A 12,875-nucleotide genomic window follows, 5' to 3' on the forward strand; every position below is an offset into this window, starting at 1 on the left:
TCGTTCTAGCCATGTCCGGTCAAAAAATAAATTTTTCACATTTTTCCGAAAATTGAAAATTTTATAAGGGGTTACATCATTAAAATTGTCAAAATTTGACACAAAATTGAATTTTTTAAATTTGAAAACTGAGTATGCAGCTTTGTTAATCTACTAAGAACTAGCATAGAACAGCTTTCCGAATTAAAATTAATGATTTTGTTGGCTTAGTTATGCGTTTTTTAAACTATGATTTTTGGGAAAAATTGCCTGTTTTTATACCTTTTTGCGGGTTTTTATTATTTTAGTCAAAAACTGAGAATAGCATCATCAAACGCAGTATGCAGGTTTGTTAATGCAATAAAAACTAGCACAGAAAAGCTTTCCGAATTAAAATCAATGCGATTTCGGCTTAATTATGATGTCCGAAAAACTTTGATTTTTCAGAAAAATGGTCTGTTTTTATACCTTTTTGAAGAATATAATTTAAGTCAGAAGCTTGAAACGTAATGAAGGAGTCATTTCCGACCCTATAAACCATATATATTCTTGATCAGCATCAACAGCCGAAACGTTCTAGCCATGTCCGGTCAAAAAATACATTTTTGACATTTTTCCGAAAATTGAAAATTTTATAAGGGGTTACATCATTAAAATTGTCAAAATTTGACACAAAATTGAATTTTTTAAATTTGAAAACTGAGTATGCAGCTTTGTTAATCTACTAAGAACTAGCATAGAACAGCTTTCCGAATTAAAATTAATGATTTTTTTGGCTTAGTTATGCGTTTTTTAAACTATGATTTTTGGGAAAAATTGCCTGTTTTTATACCTTTTTGCAGGTTTTTATTATTTTAGTCAAAAACTGAGAATAGCATCATCAAACGCAGTATGCAGGTTTGTTAATGCAATAAAAACTAGCACAGAAAAGCTTTCCGAATTAAAATCAATGCGATTTCGGCTTAATTATGATGTCCGAAAAACTTTGATTTTTCAGAAAAATGGTCTGTTTTTATACCTTTCTGAAGAATATAATTTAAGTCAGAAGCTTGAAACGTAATAAAGGAGTCATTTCCGACCCTATAAACCATATATATTCATGATCAGCATCAACAGCCGAAAAGTTCTAGCCATGTCCGGTCAAAAAATAAATTTTTCACATTTTTCCGAAAATTGAAAATTTTATAAGGGGTTACATCATTAAAATTGTCAAAATTTGACACAAAATTGAATTTTTTAAATTTGAAAACTGAGTATGCAGCTTTGTTAATCTACTAAGAACTAGCATAGAACAGCTTTCCGAATTAAAATTAATGATTTTTTTGGCTTAGTTATGCGTTTTTTAAACTATGATTTTTGGGAAAAATTGCCTGTTTTTATACCTTTTTGCAGGTTTTTATTATTTTAGTCAAAAACTGAGAATAGCATCATCAAACGCAGTATGCAGGTTTGTTAATGCAATAAAAACTAGCACAGAAAAGCTTTCCGAATTAAAATCAATGCGATTTCGGCTTAATTATGATGTCCGAAAAACTTTGATTTTTCAGAAAAATGGTCTGTTTTTATACCTTTTTGAAGAATATAATTTAAGTCAGAAGCTTGAAACGTAATGAAGGAGTCATTTCCGACCCTATAAACCATATATATTCTTGATCAGCATCAACAGCCCAGTCGTTCTAGCCATGTCCGGTCAAAAAATAAATTTTTCACATTTTTCCGAAAATTGAAAATTTTATAAGGGGTTACATCATTAAAATTGTCAAAATTTGACACAAAATTGAATTTTTTAAATTTGAAAACTGAGTATGCAGCTTTGTTAATCTACTAAGAACTAGCATAGAACAGCTTTCCGAATTAAAATTAATGATTTTTTTGGCTTAGTTATGCGTTTTTTAAACTATGATTTTTGGGAAAAATTGCCTGTTTTTATACCTTTTTGCGGGGTTTTATTATTTTAGTCAAAAACTGAGAATAGCATCATCAAACGCAGTATGCAGGTTTGTTAATGCAATAAAAACTAGCACAGAAAAGCTTTCCGAATTAAAATCAATGCGATTTCGGCTTAATTATGATGTCCGAAAAACTTTGATTTTTCAGAAAAATGGTCTGTTTTTATACCTTTTTGAAGAATATAATTTAAGTCAGAAGCTTGAAACGTAATGAAGGAGTCATTTCCGACCCTATAAACCATATATATTCTTGATCAGCATCAACAGCCCAGTCGTTCTAGCCATGTCCGGTCAAAAAATACATTTTTGACATTTTTCCGAAAATTGAAAATTTTATAAGGGGTTACATCATTAAAATTGTCAAAATTTGACACAAAATTGAATTTTTTAAATTTGAAAACTGAGTATGCAGCTTTGTTAATCTACTAAGAACTAGCATAGAACAGCTTTCCGAATTAAAATTAATGATTTTTTTGGCTTAGTTATGCGTTTTTTAAACTATGATTTTTGGGAAAAATTGCCTGTTTTTATACCTTTTTGCAGGTTTTTATTATTTTAGTCAAAAACTGAGAATAGCATCATCAAACGCAGTATGCAGGTTTGTTAATGCAATAAAAACTAGCACAGAAAAGCTTTCCGAATTAAAATCAATGTGATTTCGGCTTAATTATGATGTCCGAAAAACTTTGATTTTTCAGAAAAATGGTCTGTTTTTATACCTTTTTGAAGAATATAATTTAAGTCAGAAGCTTGAAACGTAATGAAGGAGTCATTTCCGACCCTATAAACCATATATATTCTTGATCAGCATCAACAGCCCAGTCGTTCTAGCCATGTCCGGTCAAAAAATAAATTTTTGACATTTTTCCGAAAATTGAAAATTTTATAAGGGGTTACATCATTAAAATTGTCAAAATTTGACACAAAATTGAATTTTTTAAATTTGAAAACTGAGTATGCAGCTTTGTTAATCTACTAAGAACTAGCATAGAACAGCTTTCCGAATTAAAATTAATGATTTTTTTGGCTTAGTTATGCGTTTTTTAAACTATGATTTTTGGGAAAAATTGCCTGTTTTTATACCTTTTTGCAGGTTTTTATTATTTTAGTCAAAAACTGAGAATAGCATCATCAAACGCAGTATGCAGGTTTGTTAATGCAATAAAAACTAGCACAGAAAAGCTTTCCGAATTAAAATCAATGCGATTTCGGCTTAATTATGATGTCCGAAAAACTTTGATTTTTCAGAAAAATGGTCTGTTTTTATACCTTTTTGAAGAATATAATTTAAGTCAGAAGCTTGAAACGTAATAAAGGAGTCATTTCCGACCCTATAAACCATATATATTCTTGATCAGCATCAACAGCCCAGACGTTCTAGCCATGTCCGGTAAAAAAATAAATTTTTGACATTTTTCCGAAAATTGAAAATTTTATAAGGGGTTACATCATTAAAATTGTCAAAATTTGACACAAAATTGAATTTTTTAAATTTGAAAACTGAGTATGCAGCTTTGTTAATCTACTAAGAACTAGCATAGAACAGCTTTCCGAATTGAAATAAATGAATTTTTGGCTTAGTTTTGATATTTTTCCCTATTTTTAAGGGGTCAAATCACTAAAATTACAAATTAGTTTAGTTTCTGGTTTAATATTAACTTATCTTTTGAATCATGTTTAAAGCTTATTTTGTTTTTAAGAAAATCCCCTGCACAAGATAATGTTATTGTTGAAGCTTCCGTGCCTGCGCTTCTATCCTCTCCAAGATCTTCTGGAACTGCATCAAATATCTAGGCATTACTAGGATATATGTATGTATATATATAGAACCCTCAGCGACCCCTTCTGCGCCCAGGGGTAGGATACATGGCACAGTTGAAATAAAAAACCAGATGCATGCGGCTTGGCAAGGCTTCAAGTGCCTCAACAAGTACGAGTGTTGTGTTTTAAGGGGCCCGTGGGCAATATTTTCCATTTCCATTTAATTACGCGCCCAGTGGGAGGCTGTGTGTGTGAGAAGCAGGGGCGGGGAAAAAGCTTGAGGGATCCTTGTGTCCTTTGTAGTTGCATTTAATTGTGTTTCGCCAGCGCCATTTCGCAACAATAAATTGTTGCATGCCCGACGTTCTGACGGGTTGACGGGTTGACTTGGCTCGCTCGCTTGTCAGTTTCCCATTTTCCATTTGCCAGTCTCCCTCCAGCACTCCTCATCCGCTCCGTCTTCCGCCAACCGTCCGGTGGGGGTCCTGTTCCTGTTCCTGTTCCCAAGCTGCTCCCACTTTCTGACTGAGTTTGAAGTTGCCTGACCCAAAAACACATTTCATTTCTATGTATCCCTTTACTTTCACTCATCCGCTCAGGCACACCAGTAAAAAAAAACTAGAAGGAAAATATTATAGAAGGGGCCCAAGCTGCATGCCACACTTTGGCATGCAGCGCAAGGCTCTTGCCGCTTCAATTGTTTCTTGTGGACCCATTTTATCTCGCTGATGCAGTCCGGGATAGGCAGGATTTCTTTATTTGAGTCAAGCCCCGCCTCGAGTGCTCGCCTAGGCCTATATGTGTGTGTGTGAGTGTGTGTGTCGTGTGTGAGCCCATTCAGCCTGCAATCAACCCAACGCATCCTGCAATTATCAACATCAGCCGACAACGTTGCCATCGAGGCTCCGCCGTTAACCCTTTCGTGGGTGCCTGTCTCCGAAGGCACCCCGTGAAGGATTCTCTTTAAGAAATCATAAATTAAATATACCTAAGTTTTTATCAAAAGTATTCGCATTCTTTGTATCGGTATTTATAAATATTTTTATATGACAATTTTTATCGACCAATCAAAGTTTAAAAAACTCATAACTCAGCCAAAAATGTTTTAAATTCAATTCGGAAATTGCTCCTATGTTTAATATTTATTTATTTCAAGAATTTATATGGTTTATGGGGTAATAATAATACCCTACAAAGGTATAAAAGTCATAATTGTATTTACGTGGCGAAATTTTAAATTCGATTTGTTGTTACCAAAAATTTGTAACTTCACTTCTTAAATATAAAATAATATAGTGTCTGGAATCTGTTCTTTGACATGGCTAAATCGACTAGATTGGTGAAGAAGAATATATATATAAAATGTGCACGGAGATGCCTTCTTTTGCCTGTTTCATACATTCTCAGTTGGCCTTGTACCCAGTATACAAATTCACCTGTTCGCCTAAGAACTCAAATATCTTTATTTAGTCACCACATGCCGGTTAAGCTGACTTACATGAAAGGTAAACACTGGTGCGGGTGAGTCAAGTGGTTACTCCACTTTATGCATCCTTAATTGCTTCCTGGCGGTTGGGACACGAGCACACGTCCACGTCCTGTTCCCGTGACACTGATTTAACCAAAGTAGCGAAAGGAGTGACGGTGAGAGATGAGAGGATGAGGGAAGCAGTTGGAATCCATTCCGAAGGCGAAGGCAACTGGGCGCGTATCTTGTGGCCCACTTTTGGCCCACGGCATGCCCAAGTGGCCACGATTTGTCGCCTTGATAAAGTGATTTGCATATGTTTGTATTTAGCTCATCGCTTGATATCGATGACGTCCTCCAAAACGATATGGGTGGGAGGTATAATAGAGGTCGAAGCGCGGTCTTAAATTCATATTCAGAACTTAAAAGTTAGAGAATTTAATGGGTTTAAAGAACCCATAAAATAGTATTCCATTCATCCATTATTTAAGAAGATGACAAGCGATACTCTGGTTGTCAGGATTAAGTATATTTTCATAACTTCCATCCGCTTCCCTCCGCTTCACAATTGATTTCCCAGACAGAACCCCTTCATTGGCGGAGACACATTACGGCAATCGATGGCCCCCGGGGACCATTTTCATTCGCCGCCAAACTCCGGAGAAGCGTAAAATTTTTTGAAAATCGGTGGCAGCTTAAAGAGCACTTGGGAATATTTGTGTCGCCGCCATCAGCGTCCGCCTCCCCCGCTGGCCTGTCTATCTGGCGGTGGCCTCTTTGCCAGCCGGAGCACGTTGCCGGTTCCGGTGGACATCTGTCAAAGCGGAAAATTCCGCCAACTTGGCTGCAGGCAGGCTGGAGGCAGATGGAGGAGAGCGAGGCGAATGCGAAGGCATCTCGAAAATTGTGCCCAGCGTGAATGGGTGGACTGGGAAAGGAAAGGGAATGAGATGGATGCTGACATTCATTTACTTTGCTTTTGCTGCCTGGCGGCCTGGCCAACGGGGCGTATGAGGTATATACGAATGCAAGACGTGGCATTTTTAATGCTTTTGTTTTGCATTCGGCTTAATTAAGAAAACAACTTGATGCATAAATCCCAGAGGGGCGCACCCAAAATTGGCCAGAAGACTGGAGGCCGGAGGCTGAAGGAGTTTAAATTGCGCGGAGCGTCGGATTATGCTCAAGTGCAATTATGCACTTGTCTCCCCGTGTGCTTTGATCATAAATGGGATCTTGTTTCAAGAGCGTTAATTAGGAATATTTTTTTCGGTTTTCTTTTAAATGCAAATTGCAATGCAACCCAGAGAATTATCCTTGTCACAGGGGGACTTACCAAAAGTGACGCCATTCGTCTGCTTCTCCTTGTCTTTGTCCTTATCCTTGTCGCTCTTTTCGCCGCCCAACGGCTCCAGCTCGATGCCATCGGTGGTGGCCACTTTGTAATCTCGCTTCGACATATTGCCACAGCAGAAGCCACAACATAACATTCGTCCAATTTTATAGGCTTGCGGTTTAAGGGGCGCCGTCTTGGATTCCTTTGCCGCGGGGCACTCTCCGGGATTCTTTGGGAAGTGGGCACTAGGTGCTGGATCCTTGGGATTAAGGGTTATCGGGGGCTAATCCACCTGAGTTGTCTCCGAGCTCTGTCTAGAGATATGTTTTGTCCCAAAAATAAAGGGTCGTTTTAAAAAAGATTTATCGTTTCGATTGTTGCTAGAAGACTAGAAAGGTCGGTGAGTAGAGTTGATTGTTGTGTTTCCTTTCGATATTGTTCATAAATTGGTCCAGTTTCTGGTGTGGTTCTGCTGAAATCAGAAGCAAATTTAAGATATTGAAGAACTAACTTTTAAAGTAGTAGGATAAATAGTCATAAGAAACAAGAAGTGAAATGCATTTGAGAACTCTGAGTATCTATGTCATGCTAGGAATATGATCACACTCCATAAATAATACAAAGGACAAAGAAGTAATAACAATCTTGCCCAGGGAATTTCCCCCTTCATCCTTCGTTTTGACTGTACAAAATTAATAAGAAATGGGATACATATATATTTGAAATGTTGCCAGGTTTCAGCATTCTTCTGGTTATTGTTAGACTGCAACTTCCTGTGTCGGAGCCTCGGAGAGAGGAGCCTGCCACTGATGTCGCCACTTGTGGGCGTCGGTTGTCGCTGCCAGAGACATTGTTGCCGGCAAACAAAAACGAAACTTTAATAAAAGCACTCGGACTCCATTCCTCCTGCACTCCAGCGGGGCTTTGTGGCCCCCAAGAAGGAGTAGTATAAGGAGGAAAGCATGGGGGACTTGCAACAATGACAGTGTCGTGAGCTAAAAAGCATTCGATAGCCTCAGGGCCACAAATGCAAATGCACATCAAATGTGTGAGGTAAGGTGATGGCAGGAGAACTGTGTCCGTGTCCTCTGGGAGCTCAGTCGACAGTAATTGCGAGAGGCAGCACCCGCCAAAGCACAAAGCTCAAAGCAACCGAAGGAGCCATCTCCTGGTCAGGGACTCTTCATCGGTCTCCGCCTCCCAGAAGGCAAAGTATCGAAGAGGTGCGCCAAGGCAGTTCAATGCTCGAGCACACTGGGCACAATAAATACTAGTCAAGTTGTTAAAATAATGAGAATAATTATGAAATAATATATAATAAATACTCTGCCCAGTTTCTTATCCTTAATTAAGGAATATCTACTTTTTAACAACACATTTTAACCTTTATTTCATGCTGCATTCTATTTTCCTCTGTGTATCTTCTTTACCAAAAGGATGAGGATTAGGTAGCAGCACTAGACCCAGTTAAATCGAGCAGGGAAAACGCGGCTGCGAATGCGGATCCGAAGTCGAGCGATGGCCACTCCATTTGATGGGGCAACACTTGAAACAAAAGTCGAGGCGGGCCAGGGCAATTGTGTTTGCTGTTGGTAAAACACACAGCGTAATAAAGAACTATAGGAAAGGCGAAATGCGAACTGGGAACTGGTAACTGGTAACTGGTAACCGGTAGCTAAAAGCTGGGAGCTGGGAGCTGGACGGGCCATAAACCTTTCAGCCATTTGAAGCACTTCCCACCCATCAAACTGCCCACAAAGCGTTCCACCATTAGCAATCCTCCTCGGCTAGGGGCTGGGCCAACTCAAAAATAAACATGGCGCAACAACGTAAAGCACAAAGGACGAAAAACAAAAGGCAAAAAAGCCAAAATGAATAGAGCAAACACAGAAATACATATGTAAACCTAGGCTAAGTAATGTGGCGATTTTGTAATACCCTGAATTATGTCACAGAAAACCTGAGAGTACCGAGATCATAGAGGACAAACCAAGGTTTTCCGTGATAGGATAACTTTAGCTATTAACATTATACGATTTTGTTTTGCTTCCGCCAAACTTATCCGAATAGTTGATTATATGGTTCATTAAGTCGCCCGGAAGTTGAATACAAAAACAGGCTAATATTTACTTGGGTATATTGAATGAACCTTAATTATTTTGTTTTCTTTAATGTAGTGGAAACATTAACCCTCAACTTGACCCCACTGGCTAATGTAAAGGTTCTCTTGTACGGGTTATTTGTGTAAGCACTTTTAGGACATCAGATATTAATATTATGGCATTTTAAATTGCCCTAATTAACACATATTATGAATAATGATGTGCGGAGAGGACCTCTGAATAATAAAAGCACTCGTTCACAAATAATCAATACAAGGAGTTTATAAATAATAAATGGTATTATTAGTTATATGGCATTTCTTACATTTTATAGTTCAAGGATATTTCATAACATTATCTAATTTTAATTGAACTAAAACCATAAACGTATCAAACCTGCTCATATTAAAGGGTATACCGGAAAGGGGCAAGTTTGCTTGTTGGCTTGGCCATAAAAGTGGTCGGGATTAATGGCAAAATGGCGTCAGTTTGTTTTGTGATTTCTTTTTTTTTTTTTGCTTGTTGCGCCCGCTGCATACAAAGTGGCCGAAAAGGAGCGGCCAGGGACAGGACACACTCGGACATGCCATGTATGTATCCTGGCCAAGAGGACAATGCAGCCAAAAATAGCCGGCTATATGTGTGTCTGTATTGCGTATGCGACACGTGTGCAAATTGTGCCCCAATGTGTCGTTTGTTACGTTTTACGTTACTTCCGGTCTGTCGCACGGGGCGCTAAATATAAATAAAAATGGCAAATGGCCAAGCGGATTTTTGCATTATGTTTTCTAAACCCCACTCCACCACTAGGGGGCCCAGCAGCCCTTGGATGCAGCTGCATTTGTGCAGCTTTTGTGAAAAGCTTTTTGGAGAATATCTCGACGCGTTATTAATTTCGCACGAGCATATGCAAGGCAATTGAAGGTCATTTGGTTGAAGGGGATGCGGTATAGCATTCGATTGCTGACTAAAGCAATCAGAACTGAATCGAGGGCCCTCCGAGACCCATTCGCAGCAATCTCTCCTGGGCCAAGGCCACTGGCTCAGTGGACGTTAGACGAAGGACGGACGATGGTCAGGTACGCACAGAGAGCAACCTCTTTTTGCAGGTGTCACGTTTTATTTTTAGCACCGGGATTCGAGCTAGTTCTATGCGATCTTCCAGCTCATAAGCAGGACATATCCCGGGGGCCAGGACATCAATATTTAATGCCCACAATCAGAGTGAATAATTGATGGGGAGACACATGTACAGCCGGAAGGAGTTGGAGCCAGGAGCTGTGTGTTTGCTGCTGGTTTTTGTGTCTGGCGCACGGCAATTAACTTGTTTAAGCCACAAGGTAAACATGACAAACACATTTGTCAGAGTCAGCGTCAGCGTCACTGTCAATGCCAACGGATGGCTGGCTGGTTGGACGAATGGAGGTTGAGGTGGCTGATGGGGGTATTAACAAATAGCTCCGAGGGCATCAGGATGTGTCTACAATGCTGCAGTGCAAACAACAGGAGTCAGAGCATGTTTTACCTAGAGCAGATGCATCCAACCGGGTGTATCCTTCGGTCTGTTTAGGCGCCAAATAGACAAGCACTTCTATACTATATATGTTTCAGAAATATGGAATGACTTCCGTTTCCGTTTCACTTGGCTTTTCACTCGGCACAACACACACACAAGGAGCAGCGAACTCGGTTTCGGATACGGGGGAAAACAAATTGGAAAACAAACGGCGGAGTTCAATAACAATGCGTTTCATGCGATTGAAAGGGACTTTTGGTTTTTCTTCGGTGTACAGAGCAAGCGCGAACAAAATGCGTCCATCAAGCACGAAGGATAAACTCTTTCTGATTGAAATGTAAGCGACTCTCAAGAAAAGTCCTTTCAGCTGACCAAGAGAGGCAGAAAAGCTTTCCTTAGCAGCTTTTCTCTCTGCGAGACACTCTCCTGCTGTGTCAGAATTTGTGCAGTGAAATTCCAAGGGAAACTGCTCAAGGATAGGGGAGAGAACTGCGAGAGAAGCTCCGGAGAGCGCACACCAAAGCCGGTGGCACAAAGTAACTATTCCACACACCCCGCAGCACGGACTGCACCACCCCAAACCCACCCCCCGCAAACGGGAAAAACTCCACAGCAGCATCCGCTTTCGTCCTGTCAATATAAACAACCATTTGGGATCTGTTTCCAACTCTATGTAAGTGCGCTATATGCTAGATAAACAAAATATTAGGGGTGTATAATGAATGCTTGAGGGTTTTTGGAAGTTGCGTCCGCCGCTCTACTTGCTGTTCTAGATGGTAAAATTTCCGCCATTCAACGACTTGCTAATACACTTCTTACCACATATATATATTTCAAAAGATTTCTTAAGTAACAGGCTTTAATTAACTCTTGTGAAAAAAGGAAAAAATAAATAAGGCATTCAAAAATTTAAAGAAATCAAAATATAAGATAGTTATAACACTTAAGCCTTCATTTCCAGATCAATCATTTCATTGCCCTCCATTTCTTGGTTTTTGGGAGTATCATCCGGGTCCAGCAGATCACCATCAAAACTAGGGACAAATTTGATAAATTAAACTTCTTTGCAATAAATCGCTGTCAATACTACTCACTATAGTTTAATATGACGGGCCTCAACGTTCAGCTCCTCGGCACACTTGATGTATAGTATTTTGAAAGGATCTTTCTTTTTAAAGGCCACCACCAGGGGTTGTTTCCATTTGACCGCTTGCACTTTTAGTTGGAATTTTCTTGGCTTCTTCGATAGGTCTTCTTGATGGTTGTCACCTTTGGAATTTATCTTATTGCCCGACTTTGTGACATGACCACCTGAAACAACAAAGTATTATAAACCCACAACGTACAATAATGAGTCATAGGTACACCCACTTAGTGTGTGAAAACTTTTGAGACCGATGCTGTGAGGCGTGTCTTCGGGACCAACGAACTTATAGTACATGTCCATGGAAACATTACCCTCATCCACGCCATTACGTTCAGCCACCTCCTTGAACATGTGCTTGAACTTCTGATGCTGGCGCAGCTTGTAAACCTGTATCTCTCCAAGCCTGGAATTATAAAATATTAGAGGTAACACTTTAAGACGCCAGTTACATTAAGACTTACCAGGACAGGGCTACTTCTATTGTGGGATTGTCCGTATCAAAGACACTGGCCTCTTCAACGACTGCAGGGGCTTGGCCTTCGTCATCGGAGTCGAGGTTAACCTAGGAGACACAATAATTAGTTCGATCCTGGAGAGCTCTTACCCTTCGACTTACAAATCCTTCTACGCGTGGAGGCACCGCTGATACTAAATCAATGCTGTCCAACACTTGAGATCGAGCTGCTATTTCGGCCATTTGAGAGCGCCTTGTGGCGTGGCTAAAGCTCTGCGACATAAAAGTAAAGTGAGAACTAGGTCTTGGAATTTGTAGCGAGGATCAACTTACATTAACAATGCTGTTCAAGGAGGAAACAACGGTTGCAGATACATCTTCAACTCTGCTGCCAGCAGCCGCCGCCGGGGTTTTTTTGGCCCGAGTATTCCGCTTTTTCGGTTTCACGACTGGAAAGGCGGTCTCCACCGGATTTGGAACTATTTCCTTCTTGCCCAGCGAAGAGCGCGTCCGTCTGGCCACAGGTGCGCTGTCTTCCGGAATCAACGGAGGATCATCGACCTTGGTCTGCTTCTCATCCATTTCCAGGATCAACTGGGAGACGGGGGATAGGGCTCGTGCAGAGTCTTGCTGCTTCTTAGCAGGTTCCGGAAATAGAAGTTCATCCTTTAGGATCTCTTCTTTCTTTTTGCTTTTCTGTACTTTCTTTTGGGTCTTCGTTACTCCCTTGGCCTTGTTAACCCTGCTCGTTTTGTTGGTGTTGGCACTTATGAAGTCGTAGTCCACCTCCTTGGAGAAGGAGTCGTTGCATGCATTATCGTAGGAAGCGATGGGCACAGCTGAAACGGAAGAATATATAAATCTTTGGACATTTATTTCGTTTGAAACTCACCATCCCTGGGAGGCCGCCTGCAAACGGCACTAAATATATCAAAGTCATCGTCAGACATATTGTTGGGGAGCTAACAATTTGGTTTTATTTAACGCAAAAGCCCAATAAATAGAAATTCTCGCGCCAAGTGACAACAAAATAGATGCGGAGCTGCAATCAGCTGGAGCAGCGGCTATCGATAACCGATAAGCAATATCAATTATTGTCAGGCCAAAGCTAATCAATAGACCGAAACTAAACAAATTGGATCATATTAAGTTTACAACAAAGA

General features: G+C 40.0%; 2 protein-coding genes across 12 annotated transcripts in view; both read right to left on the bottom strand.

Moving 5' to 3' along the window:
* Nucleotides 1-10,447, bottom strand: part of LOC110189888 (endoplasmic reticulum aminopeptidase 2) — a 35,448-nt gene extending 25,001 nt beyond the window's left edge. For 5 of the 11 annotated variants that reach the window (XM_020960168.2, XM_020960160.2, XM_020960142.2 and 2 more), the window contains exons 1-2: nucleotides 10,121-10,440; nucleotides 6,494-6,965 (exon numbers count right to left, since the gene is read on the bottom strand). In XM_020960168.2, the coding sequence (XP_020815827.2) occupies nucleotides 6,494-6,647 (154 nt within the window). In that variant the 5' untranslated portion in view covers nucleotides 6,648-6,965; nucleotides 10,121-10,440. Of the gene's footprint in view, nucleotides 1-6,493; nucleotides 6,966-10,120 lie in introns of all 11 variants that reach the window. The other 6 variants (XM_086837040.1, XM_086837039.1, XM_086837038.1 and 3 more) reach the window with 3 other exon arrangements.
* Nucleotides 10,448-10,918: 471 nt separating this feature from the next.
* Rad60 (DNA repair protein Rad60) lies at nucleotides 10,919-12,799 on the bottom strand. The gene is made up of 7 exons (XM_020961605.2): nucleotides 12,605-12,799; nucleotides 12,046-12,551; nucleotides 11,875-11,985; nucleotides 11,720-11,820; nucleotides 11,483-11,661; nucleotides 11,206-11,422; nucleotides 10,919-11,145 (listed from the first exon to the last, which is right to left on the bottom strand). Exons 1-7 carry the CDS (start codon nucleotides 12,660-12,662, stop codon nucleotides 11,055-11,057), a joined length of 1,263 nt encoding a protein of 420 aa, XP_020817264.2. The 5' UTR covers nucleotides 12,663-12,799; the 3' UTR covers nucleotides 10,919-11,054.
* Between the last annotated feature and the right edge of the window lie 76 nt (nucleotides 12,800-12,875).

This window comes from Drosophila serrata, unplaced genomic scaffold (assembly GCF_035046125.1).
Source record: "Drosophila serrata isolate PLE 108 unplaced genomic scaffold, ASM3504612v1 contig_295, whole genome shotgun sequence".
Lineage (NCBI taxonomy): Eukaryota > Metazoa > Arthropoda > Insecta > Diptera > Drosophilidae > Drosophila > Drosophila serrata.

Excerpts from the sequence above, each read along its gene's own strand:
- Rad60 (XM_020961605.2), bottom strand. The coding sequence starts at position 12,662 with ATGTCTGACGATGACTTTGATATATTTAGTGCCGTTTGCAGGCGGCCT. Across the intron at positions 11,986-12,045 it reads CCTTGAACAGCATTGTTAAT|AGCTTTAGCCACGCCACAAG; the intron begins GTAAGTTGATCC and ends TTTATGTCGCAG. Across the intron at positions 11,821-11,874 it reads CTCCACGCGTAGAAGGATTT|GTTAACCTCGACTCCGATGA; the intron begins GTAAGTCGAAGG and ends TGTGTCTCCTAG.